The 19,389-nt window shown below is 36.9% G+C and overlaps 1 protein-coding gene across 25 annotated transcripts in view; it reads left to right on the top strand.

Annotated features, from left to right (window-relative positions):
• PCNX1 (pecanex 1) overlaps nucleotides 1-19,389 on the top strand; it is a 104,302-nt gene that overhangs the window by 25,846 nt on the left and 59,067 nt on the right. For 19 of the 25 annotated variants that reach the window (XR_012586714.1, XR_012586712.1, XR_012586716.1 and 16 more), the window contains 2 exons: nucleotides 7,897-8,029; nucleotides 12,695-12,879. The exons of 4 other annotated variants lie outside the window; for them this stretch is intronic. Coding sequence is in view for 11 of the 21 variants with exons in the window: in XM_074584806.1 (XP_074440907.1) it covers nucleotides 7,897-8,029; nucleotides 12,695-12,879 (318 nt within the window). In the remaining 10 variants the exon portion in view is untranslated. The remainder of the gene's footprint in view (nucleotides 1-7,896; nucleotides 8,030-12,694; nucleotides 12,880-19,389) is intronic. 2 more of the 25 variants (XM_074584797.1, XM_074584801.1) reach the window with 2 other exon arrangements.

Below are 19,389 nucleotides of genomic sequence, written 5' to 3'. Positions count from 1 at the left end.
CTCTACAGGCAGGCAAAATAGGGGTTTGTGAGCTTGCATTAGAATCTTGTGTTTCATATGGCATATGGAAACCTGTTCATTTGTATAGTCTGTGTATTTGTACGTATATGCTTAGTGTATCTGCCTGTAATCATTAGACAGTATCCTCTCCAAAGTTAAAAGTACAATTCATTTCTCTGCCATGCAGCCAACGGTTGTGTCAGCTGCTACCAGTATATTAATTTTTGCCTACTGTGCTTATGTTGCATGTGGTCTACAGTCATTACTTATTCTGCCTGTGTCGTAGAGCTGTTCCATGCTTCTGATGGCTTTAGCTTGATAACATTTTCTGCAGGTGGAATTTAATACAGTTACAGAAGATGGGGCTTCTGATCTGTTTTGTGGGAGTCTATCAGTTCACATTCAAGCTGCTAAACCAAACAGTTTCGCATGAGAAATCAAACTCTGAAAGAGTTTAGAAATGGTAGAAATTGAAAAATGTGTAAAGCTATTGTAATCTGGTTGTGTGTTATGTTAGTTATCTCTGTTCATGTGTTCAGCAGGACCCCTCCTGTAACTGGATCAGATAAAGCAGATTAGCCACTAGAAGGGCTTCTCTTCTACATGATGGTCTTTATTGGAACTGAAAGACTATTCTTTTACTTGATTTTTAGGTGTCAACTAGCAGTGTCATAAAGTACACAGCATTTGGTTCAAGAATGACGTAGAAATTTTAATGTTAACCCTTCCCAATATCTGACTTTGAAAGCATGATGTTTCTCTGTCACAGCTTTTGTGTGTAAAGGTTGAGTTTTACAGAATTACCTCTGATATTTGAATATTCTGTCATCTCAGTAGAGCTGAGATGTTGTCATTAAACACTTGAAGATGTAAACGGCATTAGGAGCAATGTGCAAGGCTGAAATGGAACTCTGCAGTCTTGGAACTTAACAACAAAATAACACTTGGCATGAATCTTGCATCTACTAATTGTTAATCGCTGCCTACCAAGGCAAAATCCAGTTTTAGTACATTGTGGGGACTCTGTCCTGCCGGTTTTGTCCCCTTTCTGGTGCTCATGGTTAATATGGCATCTTTCATTAGATGGCTTATGACCAAAATAAATACCATCTTCCTGAGACTTTGTGGTTCCATAAAGGTGGTGATGGGGAGCAAACAAACAAACAAAAACCTCAGGTTTTGTCCAACTCACAGCAGTAGTTGTTGAGAGCCAGGAATGTGTGTAATTGCTTGGCAAAAGCCCTGAGTACTACTGGTAAGAGTCCTCCTGTCACTTGGTAGAAACACGTTGCCTTAGTCTGTCATCTACAGAGTAGCAGATATTTTACCTAAGGTTCTGCAGGGCTGCATAAGGGAAAGTCAGGATACCTGATGAAAAATGCATGGCAAAGCATTATAACATATACCAAAGTTAAAAATGAAGCAAAATACATGTGATATCATTTCTTGGTTTTTTTCTTTTTTCCCTGGGAGTGTTATTTGTAAAATCTGACCCTGGTTAATTTCTCTGAAGCCTCCCAAAGAAATAAATCTTTTCAAATATTTTGCATTGCTATGAGAGTGAGATGTTGTTAAATGTCTTAGATTGGTAGTGTTTGTGCAACTTCTTCTTGCAATAATTTTTACTTGATTTGGAAAAAATGATTCGATTTTGTTGACAAGTAGCATGTGTTGTTTGTAAATTTGCCAAGTATTCATCTCAAACAGGAGTTGAATAAGAAGTTTTGATAGTTGGTATAAACAAAGCTGCATCTACTAACTTAAACTTAAAAGCCACTTTTTTTCATACACTTTTGTAGATGTACCTGGATTTATTGTTATGCATGCAGCCAAGAACAGTTCTGAGAGCTCTCTAAGCTGTAATGGAAGTGCTCATATTGCTGCCAAATGTAGCTATGAGATGTAATTCCAGGATATATCAAAGTTGGCTAGTAATTAACATATGGTGTTATAGTTAATAGAAGACCATTCAAAGCAAATGTGACTTCCTGTGTATGATATACTAACACAGAACACCACTTAAGCTGGAAAGGCTGTATGTTCTAAAGATTCAAAGTATCTTTTCCTTAAGGTGAAGAAATCCAAAGTCAGAACTAAGTTTCATGAAGATTCATGTAGGTTATGAACATTAGTCTGCTGCGTGAACATACTACTAGCTACCGATACCCAAATCCCTGGATATAAGGACTATATCGGGAAGGGGATAAGACTACGTCATAGCTTTAGCTCTTTGACCTCAAGTCCATCAACATTATAGTCAAGAAGTCTATGTGTGTAACACTTAATGTTTTAAAAAGTGAAATAATTCATGTGGGAAATACTGTGAAGTAGAATAACTCAGATTTCTAGTTTTATCTTTCGTGTTAGCATAGAAATTAGTCTATCAGGCTGGTCTGTAAAAATGTTTGGTTCCCAAGTCAAAACAGATGGTTTCATTGTCCTGGTTATTCCCTGCTTGACAGTGTTTTGCTTTTCAGATTATTGTAGTGACTGGTTTGATGTAATATTCCTCTGGCCTAGTCTCAAACTTGTTTGTTTGTTGTTTTTTCATACATTCAGCCACAACACTGAAGTCTTGGGCTTTGCTTCCCTTGTTTCTCTTTCAGTTTTCTTTTTATGACAAGCTTTCCTTGTGGTGTTTTCCTCTGTCCTATTTTCTAGCAAAAGTTTATATCTTAGAGATGTCCCTCTGTTCATCATTGTTTCTTCTTTGCTGCCCACATCTCTGTTCTTCAGAAAATATCATTAGTGATATTTTTCATTAAATGTCCACAGTAAGTTATAATACTATAAGCCAATATTTTGCTTTTTCATCAGAGATGTCTAAGAAATCAGTGCAATTGTAGGTCTTATGATGGTGTATAATCCATGGTGATTAGTAACTGTATACCGAAGATGTGGACTGAACAGACCCCTTTATACTTGGTTATCTTACAAATATGGTTTTTAAAATTATGTTGGGGCACATGAGAATAAACTATGAATGCCTAAATTGTGAGAAGAGTGGTGGTGTTAACCAATAAACAGGTGTGAGAGGTATGGCTTTTCTGAGGTTTCCAACACAAGATATAGATGGTCTATACAGAAGAGCAAAATTTGAGCTATTTGGTTTGGCAAAGTATGTTCAGTATTAGAAGACAGATTTCATTGCTTATGTGAATGCATAAGCCATAAACTATTCATTTTGTTTCTCACTGAGAATTTGTAGGGTTGGTCATTACAAATGGTTGAAAATAGATCGCAATTTCCCATTTGGTAGGGAGAGAAGTGGCATGTCCAAGCATCACTCAGGTTCCATGTGCACATTTAACCATGCTTAACCTGACCACTGTTCAAAACCATGTAGACTTAAGTGACGTATTATTATTTTTTTTTGTCGATCCTGAGAGGAGTGAGGGACATTGTGGTTTCCATTGTATGTGGGTGTTTTGTTTTTTTTTCCAGTCAGACTGGAAAGAGAACAAGCAAGATAAGAAGTTTGCCATTCTTACCCTGAGAACTCTGTGGTATACCACATAGATACATTACCTCTGTTTTACCTCTATACCATATCTTTCCATGAATCTTCTTACTTGGAAAGAATTTATCTGTATTTCAAAATTTATCTGAGGCACAGGGTTTAGTGTTTTTGCCTAGCAAAAATGAAGTGTGACTTTTTAATGCAATAAAACTTGGAAATTCTACTTTTTCATCTCATGCTTCTTCAGTTTCCATCTTCTAAGCTTGGGTTAGAAGCAGTGATATGCACATGCAGGATGGTGTTGTAAATGTTTTGCCTTCTGTATGTAAATGTGCCTGTTGTGAAAAATATACTTGCATTTTATGTTTCTTAAAGCTAGTCGTGTTGTATAACAATTGTATAGTTGTAGACAAAAATTTGAGTCTTCAGTTCTGTTTAAAACTTTGAGGAACTACAGAGGCTTACATCAAAACCACTTGTTTAGTATAGAAAGAAATTTTGGAAAGGCATGACCTGCAGGCACGATAGTTCAACCTATGGTCAGGTATTCCCAGCTGTTTGGCGAAGTGATGGGAATTATTTGTTATTCTAGAATTTCCTCTGCAGTAGATTTTAGTCCCTGTATTGGGAAAGTATGGTTCCAAATGTGTGGTGATGAAATGATATCTTCATGACTTTCTAGGTGTGTAACTGCTGATCTGGCTTTTTTGCAATTAGAAGTGTAATGAAAGAAAAAAAAAAGGATGGATTTTAATAAATATGTGTTCATATGCGCATTTGTGTTAACAAATACAAAAGTCAAATTGTTTCCTCTTTGAAATTAGGTGTGTTATAGTTGGGAGTAGGTGCAGGAGGGTTAAGTTTGCTACAAAGTTGTCATTACATCTCCACCTCTTATTTTATTGATCTCTGGGATGTAGGTTCCTATTCATAACTTTTGCACTTTGAACTTCAAACCTGATGTTTCTGTTCTTGAGAATAGATAATGTTGGTGGCTCAAATTCATATGACAACATGCAGAAGAAATTTACACTTAAATTTCTTGATACTAGTGTAGTGTTTCAACATGAAAGTTTAGAATAAAACAGAAAAATAGGACAGACTTGAGAAACAAATGCTCTGTAAGCTGAAAGGTTTGTCTTCCTTTACTGATTTGTTTAAAGTAAGCAGGAACTGTGAAAGTACAACCTGTGTTTATCTCTCCCTATTACATCTGGATTTTGTACATGAGTGTAGATGTTGGATATTACCTTTCTGGAGTCTAGAGTATGTGGTTGTAAGTAACAGCATTTGGGAAGTATGAGTGATGGTCTAAGGATGAGTTTGAGTTTGGTTTGGTTTTTTTTTTTAAAAAGCTATCCTACTTTTATTTGTTTAGTTTTGGTTTTAAACATCAAAACACTGACTTGCTTTGTAAATATTTGTAAGCTTATTTATGTTAAAACAAAACTATTTCCTTCATGATTAAACTGCTCTCAGAGCATGACAGATGATAATTTAGGAGCTTTACCTTAGATCCAACTGGTGAACTCACGAGCAGCTGTACTGCATCTCATTTAAAAACAAGTAGAAACACAAATAATATGTATTAAAAAAAATATACCAGTATGGAAAGCTACTTATGTTAATCTGGTGTGCTCTTTAAAATGAGGTTGGTTTGGGTTTTGTTTTTTTTTTTTTAAAAAAAAACAAACAAACAACAACCAACCAATAACCAAAAACAAAACCAAACTTTGCTCAGTTTGGCTTTCCACACTTCAAACAAACACTAATCCTTTCTGCTTGACTGCTTTTTTTACTTTTTTAGTCATGGTTTCAACATGTAGCTTCTTGAGCTGTTGCATAATGTTAGCAGACTCAGAGCTTGTTGGGCTGAGAAGCTCTGCAGTCTTCTCAAAAGAACTTAGACTTGCTTAGTGATCCTGAATGTCATCACTCACATTCAGGAAGAGCATATGTAGGAGATGTGTGTTGAACAAAAGTTTCAAGGTAAATGAAAAAACCCTTGGTAGATTAGGTAGAAATGTACACAAAAATCTAGTTTGCTTTCAAAAGGTTAAAGTGAAATAATAAGAAGTTAGCAAATGCCAGAACTATTTGCCCGTGCAATCTTGAATTTAATCCCCAAGTACATATGAATCTTGATCTTGAATATTATTTTTTTTAATCTTCAAACATGTTTATACCTATTTTCCTCCCGGGGCACTGCCTCAGTCAGTGCTTGAGGTAGACTTGCTTTAGTGATAAATTGGAGCTGTGTATGGAGTGTTTCCATAATCTGAGCTTCAGTTATTGCAGAAGGTGATGCTTAGTGAAAAGGAATATGAAAAGAAAAGCAGATATTGTCAATGTTAAGTATGCTGCCTTGAAACTGCACTTGAATGCTGCTTTTGCTAAGCAGTTGCAAATGGAAATTAAGATGTAATGCTGATGTTTACCATGCTAGTGGTAATGAAGATGTTTACATTTCAGTTAAGACTAGTCAGTGTTCTTTATTTCGTGGTGCTTAACTGTGACCTGATTAGCAGAAATGTGTGGAATTGCTTTTGCATCTGAAGTCAGTGGAAGCTGTGTCGTGAATATATGAGTTTTTATGTGCTGATGTATACACTGGAAAAATTGAGCTTTACAAATTGTCACCCAAAATTAGTGGGCAGTTTTGACCTCTTCTGTGTTAACTTAATCCACCAGAAAAAAAGTCAGGATTCATACTGTCTTGTTTAGTGTGTTTTAATTTTCTAGTGTTTCAAGTATTAAAGCTATAAAGAAATCCTTGAAGGAATTAGGCTGTGTATTAAAACAAAACATAAAGCTGTATATTAAGCCACAAGAGAAATGTATTGAACTCTTGCTGAAATACACTGAAAGGGAAGTATCATCTATTCATGCTTAGAATAACAAAAACGGTTGTGGAGGAGTGAGGAGAAAGTGAGCAATCCCACAGTTTTCCTGACATTATAGGAAAGGACTGAATTAAGGATGTCCTTAACTTTTGACGCTTTGGTAATGAAATGCTTGTAACTTTAATGTTGGTCTTAAAGTAATGTCTTCATGTAGCTTCTTGGCTTTTAAAGCAAATTACAGAGTAAAGTTTCATACACAGTATTCACTTGATAACCTGTGGTTCATGAGTAGAATTAGGCTCATGTTCCATGCAGTCTTTATTGCTTGAGCTGTGGCAGTGATACGCAGCAGTAGCAGGTTGCTATAGGTTGCTATTCCCTGTAGATCAGCATTAGATTCTTTGCTGGTAAGTTTTGAAAGCTTAATGACAGGAATGTTGTAACTTGAAATGTGCATAAGTGATGCCTGTGATCTTTCTGCTATAAAAAAGCATCGCTCCCTTAGTGTGGTGTTTTTTTTTTTCTTTTGGCTTGACACAATCTTTTTTTCTCACTCTAGTAACAGGCTTCTTGGCTACCAAGTTGTGACTCCCCCTGCAAGATTGTGATTCTCCTCTTGCATTGACTTCATGTCAAGTTTTGTTTTTTTCCTCCTCCTTCACTTGCCTGCCAAAACCTGTTTTCTCAATGACCCATTCATTTGAGTGCTCTGTGTTCAAATTGGTTAGTAGCTTCCTTGGTTCAGGAGGAAGACTGACATTGTAGACACGCGAATAAGCAGTCCAAATCCAAAGTTGTTCAGGCTGTGAAGTTTGGGGAGCACAGGTGGATTTTGGGTGGTAATCTGTGGAAAAATCTTAAGACTCCCTTATGTACATACAAACTGTTTTTTACAGTGTTGCTTTATAAGTAGACCACACTCTTTTTGTTTTGTTTTTATTTGGGGAGTTGAAATAACAAAGCCACCAATCCTTACAAAGAAATTATTCCCTCACTTAATCTCAACTCCCTGCTCCTCCAAATCATAGTGTAACTAGTCTAAAATGAGCAACACGTATCCCTTGGTGCTTATGAAGAAAAAGAAGAAAGCAACTCTGTTTTGTCCCCTGAGGAGGTGTGATGAGGTTAACCTCAACCCTACCTGTTCGGCAGAAGTTACAAAATTGTGAATAGAATACTACAGTGAAGTGTGTCAGACAACCTTTCTGGTTGTCCTTTAGGCTTCTCCTATTAAATGAGATAAAGGGTGAGATCAGTTTTGTCTCTTCCTGCCTTGTGCAAATGGAAGAGATGCGAGATAGCCAGGTTACAAAAAAAGTTGGATATTTGCATCTGGGGGTAAAAAGAAAAGTAAGCTCTATATTCAAAAACAGACACGCCCCACCCCCCAGCTACCCAAATTTTTACTAATAATTATGTGTTGTGATCCTGTCTTGAGGCAGGTTATTTGAACTGTCACTGAATAAGCTACTTCTGTTGTTGCAAGTCAAGCTCATTAACTTGGGGAGGGTCAGGGGGAAGAAAGGAGTCTTAAGTTACTGTGTACGTAACTAGGATGGGTTCTTATTTGACCTAAAGTCTGTCTTGATGCAGCAGCACAAGCCAGCGAGGAGACTGTCACGTTTCGTCGTGAACGCAGCACATTTAGGCGTCAGGCAGTACGACGCCGGCACAATGCAGGGAGTAACCCTACCCCTCCTACATTGCTCATCGGATCACCCCTCAGGTAGGGTATCTAAATGTTCCACCATATTTAGCATGCATGTAGCAGACCACTTCTCCCTACACCCACCAGTGTTGCCAAAAAAGCACTTTTTACTTCCTTCCCCACCATAACCTCCTTGAGCTGTCACTGCATGTCACTGTGGGCTTGTTGACTTGTGCATGTATATGTGGCACTATTTTCAAAATGATAAGGATAGCCAGTTTCTAACATGTTACAGCTGATTTCAGATTGATAACAAAATGAACTAATGCTAACAAACTTAGACTCACTGTTTTTTATCAGAAACTTTAGAAACTTCTGATTTCAAGCAATGAAAAGAACCCAAGAAAATATTATTCATCACTCCTCATTTTGGTTTTCTTTCCTTTAAGAAAGTAAGCGTTAGGGACTAGTAGTGTAATCACTTTTCACGTCTGTAGATAGTAAGAGATAAGCATGATAACAAAATGGAAGAACATGATAAAGAGCTAAATCATACACGCAAAGGTTCCAAGTCTAAAACACAGGTAAACCATTTTATGAACATCCTGTAGGTCTTTCCAGCAAAAGAATAATAGTGACATGAAGTAATAGCGATGCCTTTGTTGTAGAATGCACAGTCAGTATTGCTCAGTATTAAATCTAATTGTGTGGCACTTAGCATGCCTTGGCAATACTTAAAATGAACTGCATACATGTATCCAGGAGTCCCCAGCCTTCACTGGCCCATTTGTTAACAATACTGAGCCTAGTGATACATTACATACAGCAACTCTTGTCTGTCAGCTTGAACAGTAGAAACAGCAACCACAATAAGTCTTTAAACTTGATTTTTGAATCTTTCAATCCCGTGGTTGCCTATGGTGTTGGAGAATGTGGGGAGCAGAACATTGCCTGTAGAGAAAGGAACACTCACCCATCCATACCAAAGGAATTCTTCCCGCGGTTATATGATAAATATGCAGGAATAATTGTATATGTTGTGTATTCTTAATGATCTTCCTTCATATGCTGAGCTATCCTTTAGTAAAAGGAGCAGTCTGCTTCTGTGTTTAAGGAATACTTGTGTAACGTTTTTAAGTGGAAAAAGCTATAGAAACTGAGCAAATAAAAAGAAAATACTTTACAGTAGAGGATGGGGTAGAAATTGTGCCATCTATGTGGCACCACTGAAATAATCAAGGACTAAGTTTCTAAATTTTCCTCAGGCAGGAGGATTGCAAGAATGGTATGTAAAATCTAAGAAAAGAAGGATTGACTTCTGCCACATCAGGGACTGAACCTAGTTAGATGTGTTTTTACTGGCTAGTGCAGTCTGTAGCAGTAATCACATTTCAGATAATTTTGTATTAAGCTTCTGGTTTTGCTGAACATAGCTTGTTCAACTTGAAGTTAGTAATTTACTTCATAGTGAGGGATGCTAAAACTTTGCGTTCTCTTGGATCACTTTTGCTCTACTCTCTATTGCATTCACTTGCTTCTGATATGTTTTTTTTGTGGTGGCTGGTTTTTTTTGTTTTTAAGAGGAAGGTAGCATAGTTTTGTGTTGGTTCATAAGAGGCTGTGCAGACTCATCAGGGCTCCTTAACTGTGCATTAGCCAGAAAACAGTGAGTTTTCTTTCTATTAGACAGGGAGAAAGTAGGACAAATAAAGGATTCTGTCATAAACTGAGGCTAATAACTGCCTCATTTTCACGTGCCAGTGCAGTCATTAAGGTTCCCATGGCTTAAGCTGGACTTCAGTGAGAGATCATGAGAAAACTGAAGCTGAGGGAAGTAACTTTTTAATTGGACAAGATGTTCAAGGGTGAAAAAGCAGAACAAATATTCTAGTCTTGTATTTCCTCTCTGTACCTTCCAGTTATCTAAATTTGTTCTTTTCTAAGTAAAACCACTGAAACACAACTTTATTCTCTCTGACGTAATGACACATATTATCAAAAATACTTGTATTATAAACATATGTTCAGTATTGAATACTTATTGAGGTTACTTTGCTCAAAGCATTGCTTGTGATGCTAAATGACGGTCCCTTGGATTGGAGTTAAATTGCCTTAGTCCTACCAAACACCAAAGTGCTTTCAGATTTGTTTGACATACATTTCACAGTTGGTAGTTCAAATGGAATTTATCTGCAAAATTATATTTATTACTGTTCTGATTTCTAGATGAATGGTCTGAAAAAACATTCTTTTATATGAGCAGCTTAATTTTAGTGAAAATTCTATGTGTTGTTGGAAGAAGAAACTCCCAAGAAAGATTAAAAAAAAAAAAATTGTGTATAACAAAGAAATGTGAAGAAATGACAGATACTTTTAGCCAGCTACCACCAAGATCCTTTCAGAAGATCGCTGCAACTGTACTGGCATTAATTGTATATGCTAGTGGTGACCTGTCTCAGTCTAGTTCCTGATATTGCTAATCCATATGACTTCAGGTGTTAAACATCTAGCAGTATTAGGTTTACTAATCTTTAATTACCCTAATATTAATTCTTTCTTATTGTTGCCAGCAAAACTTTAATCTCCTAATCTTCTAACTCTTGCATAAAATTGGATGTTGTGGGGATGTTCCCTTAGAACTTGTTGAGTTCCATCTGATTTTATTTTTTTAAATTTCCTATCCATTATTGCAATTATGTTTCACTTCCTCTGTGGAATATTTAATAAAAGAGACAATGGCATTATGTATGTATGTGCTTGGCAGTGATAGGCACTTAAGTAAAACCTGGTCTAGTAAATTCTGCTGTTTTGATGCTAAATTAGACACAAGAGTAGTATGCCTGGTAACTTCAAAATAAAACAAAAAGAAATCAAACCCCACAACGAAAGAGCCAACTACCCCTGCTTTTGTCCTGCCTAAATGTCAACAGTGTTTTGGGCACGTCAAACATATTGGCATCCTGTGTAGTTGGTGGTGTATGCATGTGCGTTTGATACGAGAACACAAGTGTCTGAAGCAGAATTTTATTCTGATATTTATTAGGCAGAGAGTAAGTTTCTCTTGCATACCTGTGCAATCTGTTAATGTTTAGGTTTTGGGGTTTTTTGTGACTGATGTGAATAACTATTGAAAGGGCAACTTTGTATATACCTTTTGATACATAGCTACTATGTAAGGGAAAGCAGTATTGTTCAGCATTGTTTTGGTGTTGCTGATTATACTTAAGGGAGACAATGAGGGCATGTGGCATGTCTGTGAGCTTCCTTAGGGCTTTTGTTGCTATGTAGCTCACTGAGAGCCATGTCTACAGCAACAAAACACTGAAAAAAGTTCAGATTCAAATATGTTAGAATACGATAATGATGAGTTGCAATTTTTATCTTGTGAGCTGTGTGCATGTGTGCTTTATTTTGCATGAGCTTTTCTTAACACCTGTTCTTATATCCGTATTTTGTTTTCCAGTGGTGCTCTTAACAAAAGAACTGAAAAGTAGGTGTTCTAGAAAATATTGTTAAAAGCAAGTACATCAGATATAACCCCTCAATTCTTAGTAAGATCTTGCTTGTTCAGTTGCCTCACTTGCTAACTGTAGCATCACACTGTAAACAGTGAAATGTTAAAAGCAACAGTTGATAGAGAATGTTTTTCAAGACTTTAAGATATTCTCCATAGTCTTTAAAATAAAAGTTCCTTTATCTGTCTAAAAAAAAGTAATTTGTTAATTTGATCGTGTCCCACGGCTAATGACTGTGACATGTAACTTCTTTAAATGCACAAAATGAAGGATAATAAAACCACTAATCTTGCAAAGTAGATGTAATATACAAGTGTAAATGTCACTTATTCTGTCACTTTGCTATGTTTCATATTAAACAAGTTATTAAAAAAAGTTTTACCTATGTTAAATAGTTTTATACAATAGTTTTGCAGGGAGAAGGTTGTGAAGAGGACAACTAGCATTTTTAAGCTTTGTGTACTTCTATGGCTGTAAACTTACAAATTTCTGTGAAGCCCAAGTTGACTTTTAAAACCTGTTTTTTGGTGTAGGTATGTGTCTGGGTATAGAAAATTTTTTTGTGGTAATAGTACTGAGTAATAAAGCTCTTGCTGTGCTGTCAAAGTAACTTTAAAATAGACTTAAACTTCTGGCAATTAATAACTTGTTCTAAGCATTCTTAATATATTCAAAAATTTCTGAATCCAAAGGTTTCAGAACTTTATCTACAAGGTCTGTGGTAGCATGTGGCTATTAACAAAGCTTGAAGACATTTTGTAATTAGAGTACAGATTAATAGCAAGAAAGGTGATGTTACTGTGACCAAAAAAAACCCCAAACAGCCAACTACAAAGTTGATCAAGTCATACCTCAATGAGCAAAAAGGACCCTAACTGTCACGAGAAGACTGGAATAGTCACTCCTGTACGTAGGTGATACCAGTAATTTGCTTTTGCAGCCACAAGTTAAGATTTATAAGAATATACTTGAGGGTCACTTGGGGAGATGTTAGAAAGCACTACTACTTGCAAGAAGTTAGGACAGGAACTGTGTCTCTAGACTACTGACATAACTAGTGTCCAAGTATTCTCTTATATGGAACTCATGGGTTATCTTAACCCTAATAAGTGGCTTCTTAATGCTATACTTTTTCCGCTTTAAACTAAAAAGTCTTGTTTTGCTTCACTTCTGGCTATTTTTCCTCTTCTTCCTGGTAACGTGTTCCCCAATCCGTGTTTTCTCGTAGCCTTCAAGATGGTCAGCAAGGCCAGCAGCCCTCCTCCCAGGTCAGAGTGCAGTCCCGCCCCCCTTCCCAGGCCGCTGTGCTGGGCGCTAGCGCCTCCTTGCTGGTGAGAAATGGGAGTGTCCACTTAGAAGCATCACATGCCACTGCATCTGCTGTAGGCGGTAGCAGTTTGCACGATGAACTTGGTATGCAGGCCTTATGTAACCTTGGTGACATGGACATTTTAATACGGCAGATGTGTCGGTAATAATGCGGGGGAAATCAGCTAACCTTAGCTTTGTTTCTGAACCTTGTAGGTGCATTTCATAGAAGGCCGTGTTGCTCATAAATTCCTTGCCTTTCACAGCTGCCTTTACGGGCACTTTCTCTAACAAGCAGGATGGGAAATGCTGGAAGGATGCAAAGATACAAGTAGCGATGGTGTGAGAGCTTTCGTGACTTAAACAATGTAACACATGTAATGTGTAAGTTTTCTTGCATTGTTACAGGTAGTCCAGCAGGGATTGAGAACAGCTTCGGGGATCTTCTGGTTTCTGAAAAAAATACTTGTTTTGGTCCCTAGGAATTCTTGATCTTACTTTTTTTAGATGAGTCTTGCATAGCTACTGTTTAAAAAAATTAATCCTCATGTAAACGAGAGTGCTTTATTTTTCATGTACACTTTAATTTAGGAGGTTGAGATTGGAAGAAAATCTGGACTCTTTGTTCTATCAAATGCCATCATTTCATGGAGCCTTATAGTGACCCTTAGTTCTTCATGGTCCATTTTATTTAGTATTCTTAACTATTAACTTCTATGCAGCTAATAAAATTGCTAGGGAGAAGGAAGTTATGATGGTCATAATAAGTGACTGATCTCCTGTGACACCATAATGCAGGGGCAGATGTGGAAAAATTCCTGGCATGGATCTTTGCAGCTATCTGTACATGGCCTGCATTACTTATGACTTCAGCATTAATATGTAATTCTTCCTCGAATTATTAAAATGGGCATCTTTGGAACTGACAATTACTAGTGACAGTATTTTGAGCAGCTGTCAGCTGTAACAGCTTAAAAGTACAGGTTAGCTCAGAACACTGACAAAACACTTGTTTCAGACCTAGCTGTAACCCAGTATTGAAAGATAAGTGAATTGTGATCAGATTCCACTGGTGGGGAAGACTTCAAGTGTTACCAGGCCATGATACCCTTTAAATACGAGTTTAGCTAACAAGTTGCTGTTCTTCTGCACCATCTAGCTGCAGTATAAGGGAAAAACAAATATAAGCAAAACTGAAAACAACCCTGATGTGCTCTGAGGTGTTTTATAAAACTTAACTACAGTTGTGCTAAATACACACAATCTACTTATCTGATAATTTTCATTTTAGAGTCTGTGGCTCTACTAGTTTCTAGATAGAAAAATTGAGACTTATATCTCAATGCTTGTATGTATCTCTGACTTATCACATGAAACTACAGATTTCTTTATTTAATTTGGACTCTCTTATATCTTGTTTGAGAAAATACCGGAATATAACTCTGAAATTCAGGGATACTGGTTGTATCGATGCAAAGTTAATGGTGAGATTTATTCTTAAAGCTACCATTATTGTATTTGAAGAATTTCGTTCATCGAGGTTTACAATCAAGTTTTATAGAATTCAATATTTAATACACAATCTAGTTAAGTCTGAGTTAAGAACTTAATTTGCTATGTTGCAGTAGGAATCGAAGTCGATCAGTCATTTAGGAAATTCAGCATTGCAGTCAGGCTCTCTAAAATGGCATATTCATTGCACTTGGTGTGTATTGGAGTCTTCAGAAATTCATGTGGCTAAATTCTTCTGAAAGTTTGTGTGTACTGTGCTTTCAGTTATATGGGGTGGCACGTTGCCTTTGGGAGGCACAAAACTTCCAAGATCTGCTCACTTAAAAATCTGATGTATGATAGGGATTTGTTCCTGACGTGAAGCTCTGAGCATCTATCTGTTCAGAAACTTTCCACGTGTGAAAGCAGCCATTATAGGCAAGATCTGTCTTTATTATTTTAGGAAAATCAAATTTTCTAGGTTGTGTAGCAAGCTTTGTGTGACAGGTACTATGTTTTCTTAGAGTAAAATAGTTGGCAAAATGGTGTGAGCTTTCACATGCATGATTCCTTTATCAGGTCTGACAAGAATGGAGATTATCTATCTTTAACTAGTATGTGAGGGGTTTTTGGGGGGGTTGGGGTTTTTTTGTGTGTGTGGTTTTTGTTGTTTTTTGTTTTTTGTTTTCTTTTTTAATCCTCAGTCAGGGATGAAGTAACACTACTGCTCTGTTTCTCTTAAGTCGAAGGCTGTTGGTTTTCTTCTGTTGTCCCAAGATACCTTACAGTCAACAATGACCCTGTTGCTTTACTTTAGACTGTATATGGTTTGGGGGTGAGGGAGGGTAGTAGTTTGTTTTTTTCTTTAACTTTTATTCTGACGCTGATCAAAGCACTGCAGGTGATATGACCAGTTCTCTGTCACTGTGGAAATTGCTGTGACTGCCCAGGGCAGAAAAAAAATATTGAAAATAGAGGCTGGGGAAAAGTTAAGGGAACAAAACCTGATTTACAGCAACTGGAAATGTAAGTGACAAATGTAGTAGATGGGGTTATATATCTTTGTACAATGCATACAAGAATTTATTTTCTTACTGAAATTCTATTGGCATATTCCAGCTCTTCTGGAAGATAAACAGGGCATGTGTTAAAAGCCCCCACGTTTAGGACTTCTTTTTTTGTGTGCACCAATGCAATACCTGCTTTTACGTGCTTTCCATTTATGTGTTGATGTCAAACTGCAGCTCTTAACAAGACACAGAACTTTTATTTTTTTTTTGTTTGCTTTAAAGATTTGTGTCTCTTAACTTGATTCTGGTGTCTAATTTTACAAAGGATGAGCCTTATTGTATTATACCTAGCTTACATCCACTCTGGTGACTATACAGTCATCTTTACCTGGGCATTGTCCTGAGAGTAAGGCAAGACATGCTTTGAGGCATTATCTTTTAGTCTTCCAGGCTCAAAGTAGAAAGATTTTTATCAATTATATTGGTGCTTTGTAAGGAGGAAGGGACTTGAAAGGATGGAAAAAGAACTGAATGTGGAGCAATAAACATGAAGTAACTCATAGGAGGGATGTAGGACAGAAAGGAAAGGTGGCAGATCGAATGCCACGATTTATAGGCAGGATTAATATAATATGAATCCACAAAGCAACAAAACACATTCCATGTCTTAGGTGAATGACAGTCTTCAGAGCACTGTGTGGCAATACTGATGCCTTTTATTCTCACCAATGTCTGATTCTTGAGACATGTAGGGTATGGGTGGGATTTTTCAGTCCTTGCAGCGAAGGCTGTAGGTGTTACAATTTGTGAAGTAGTTAGGAATCCAAGTGCTGAGTTACTAAAACAGATGTCCAGTTTCTGAAACTGTGGCGAAATAACAGCCTCTTGTCCTCAGCTGGATAATGTGTGGGGTTTTGGCTTTTTTTGGAGGAATATTGCTTTTGTGATTAAAGAGAACTGGCCATCTGGAGCTTTACAATACACTTACACTGGTGTGTTGGACTTCTGGTTGTATCACTTATATGCAAGTGATAGTATTTCAGATTTATTGGAGTATTTTAATTTATGAAGGCAGTTGGATGGTCTTGAAGATGAAACTTTTTTCTAAATATAAATAAATACACTGGTCACTTCTTTGATTAAAAACAATTTAGAATAGTTCCTCAATACCTTTTTATAACTAAGTAGACTTAATTCATTTGGGATGAATGGGGGAGTATTTTCAAAGGTACAAGTAGAAAATAAATACTCATTTCCCATTGTTCATATTGAAAATATCCCTGTTGTAGTCTGGGCCATTCTGCATAACAGGCAAGTTACTCTTTTGATAAACTTCATGTAGAAATAAAAAATGAAACACTTTGAAGTGTTCTAACTGAAAACTTGGAAGTTTTTATACTGAAGCTGAAGGTAAAATTTTGACCTTTGGAAGTGAAGCTCCTTGCATGCTACACATTATTCAAATTCTGATGGCATTGTTGGTTTTGACTAGGATTTAAAAAAAATATTGTCATAAGCGGTAGATGAATATATCTTAATGATCTAATGATGACATAGGCTTCAACATGTCAAAAAGTGTTAGCAATTTTCAGAACTAGTTTGAGAGGTTTAAAACAAAGGTTTTCCATTTATTAGATGGAAAACTGAAATGTGCTGAAAGTAACTTGGTTGAGGAAACCGCCAGAGAACCATTTTAGTTGGATCCACAGCCATTTAAGGCTTCCAGGTTTCATCTGCATAAGCTCATCAGCCTGTTGCTTTCATTGATTCCTTTAACTGTGGGAACACCAGTTCGTGCAGTGTCAACTGTTATGTGGTTGTCTCTGGACTTGGTGACGAGATACTTTTGTGTGTTGAAACAAGGAAGCTTGTTTCAAAGGAAGTGTGTTCATCGTTTCCTCTCTTCATGTCAGAACAAAGATGTATTTTGGATTTGTGTGCCTGAGTATCAATGACTTGGTTTTGCTGCTTTTATAACCTGGTTCAAATAGAATATCGTTTGGGTAACTTTAGTTTGCTAAGAACTCATAGCTCCCCCTGGGGGAGGGGGGAAGTTACAAGCGTTTCTGTTTAGTGGACAAACATGCTGTTGACTGTATTTCTTGATTTGAAAAATAAACTTTTGAGTCTGCCATTTGTTCACAACTTGATAAAAACTACAGTCCTGGAGGAAAGAAAAAACTTTACACTTTTTTAGGGTGATGCTGTTAAAAATATATCAGAGAATGCTGTGGGAGAGCTAGGAATGGGAGGGAGAGAAAATTACTAGGGTAACTAAAAATGCTGGCTGTATCCATACGTATTGAATCTTATGTGCACTGGGATCCATCATTAGAGTTTGAGAATGCTGTGAGGAAGCTGCTGTTATCTTGCACAGTTTAAGAAGTATTTAATTGATGGGACTTCGGAGCTTAGCTGTAGAATCTCCAGTCACATCTTAGGGTTTGCATCCTCAACAGCACTGGATAGTCCTGTCATCTTTTCTACTTCAGATGAGATGAGGCTTTTCTGGAGAGCCTTTTGATTTAGGGGGGGGGGAAAAAAAAAAGGGGGGGGGGTGTGCTTGGCAGGCAATTTTGTTTTATTGAGAACCCATGCTTTTGTTGACAGAGAGTTAACTTTCAATAGGAAGTCTATATAAGGGGGGGGGTAAGTTGCAAGTATGGCAAAACCTGAGTCTGTTTTGTAGTTTGTGTGTAAACAATTGGAATTAAGTGTTTTGTCCGTTTGCTACCTCTCTGTTGGTTTGTTTTATCCTACAGTCATGCAGTAGTTATAGCAGCAGCACAAATGCAGTAAATTTTGACATATCCAAAGATGAGTTGTATGTGAGGGAACTGTAGATATTTTCTAATGTGAGGTGTGTTATGCTAAATTGTTTTCATAGTTTGAGGCCCTTTTCACACATTTGATGTGAGTGTAACAGTTTGGTAAACTTCTTTTGAAACAAATATATCCGATGTATTATCTCATCCCAAGAGAATGGGAAGTTATATCTTGCAAGTGGTATACTCTAATCTCTGGGACTAGAATTTCATTAACATAAAAATCAGAAAGCTTAACTTCCAGTCTCTCAATTAAATAGTGCAAAGCCAGGAAGAATTTAACCCAGACTCACTGTCTCTTTTAAGCACTGGTTACGTGGAAGATTTTTTTCTGTAATAAGTTATGTATCATTTTGTCCTGACTAGGACCTCAAATGTAATACCTTCATGTTTGCTGTTGAAAATCTTTTTTTTACTGATAGAGTTGAGAAATAGTCCTGTGTAACTGGGGTTACTTATTAGTTGTGGGGAGGAAGACTCCTGATGTCTTGCGCTAGTTTAAACTTTAGTTACAACTGTGTACTACACTGTGCATTAAAAACCAGAGGGTATTTAACTAAAACGCTTCATTAAAATCTTAACTATTGAGGAAAAAACCCTAACAAGTGAACTCTCTACTTGTATTTCCTTATAAATACCTATAGCAGAGGTAATTAAATATTGAGAGAGCTGTTGCGTTACTGAGCTCTGACGCACGCTGTATGTGACTTATGAACTATGTAGCTGACTGTCTTGTCAGAATGGTTAGTCTTAGCATGGCTGCAGTGTGTCTTTTTGGTCTGAAGTGCCCACTCTGAGGGTAAAAGCCTTATGAAGATATTTTCAATATACCAGTATTTTTTCCTTAGTTTCACTGGTTTTAATCATCCAGTTCGATGTTTTTAACCTTCTTGCTTTCAAACACTTCTAAATCAAACTTGATTGTCTGTGGGTCTGATGAGAAATTGGACTTTTAAAATAATAGCGTGGGGTTTTTTTTAAGAAAAGATATGTGTCAAAAAAACACTGTATCAGAAGCAGGTTATGTTATGGGGGAAAGATTGGAAGCCCTGATCTCATTAGATATTTCTCCTGGGGCTGCTTGTTATCCTGGATCAACAGAAGAGCAAGCTGCAAGACACGCAGCTGAGAGATGTATTCAGATGCTCCAAACTGGGATTTCTTTTTTTTTTGTTTTGTAAAAGCAGATCTTAAAATACTGCATGCTTTGCATCATGGCTTAAGAAAGGTTTTGAGCTAGAGGAGATGGAGAAGTTGGCAGAAAACCTCATATGAGGTCATGATTTCAA

The sequence above is a fragment of the Larus michahellis genome, chromosome 4 (assembly GCF_964199755.1).
Source record: "Larus michahellis chromosome 4, bLarMic1.1, whole genome shotgun sequence".
NCBI classification, from domain to species: Eukaryota; Metazoa; Chordata; class Aves; order Charadriiformes; family Laridae; genus Larus; species Larus michahellis.
Note: the sequence above shows the minus strand (reverse complement) of the source record. Positions and strands in the feature narration are given on the sequence as shown.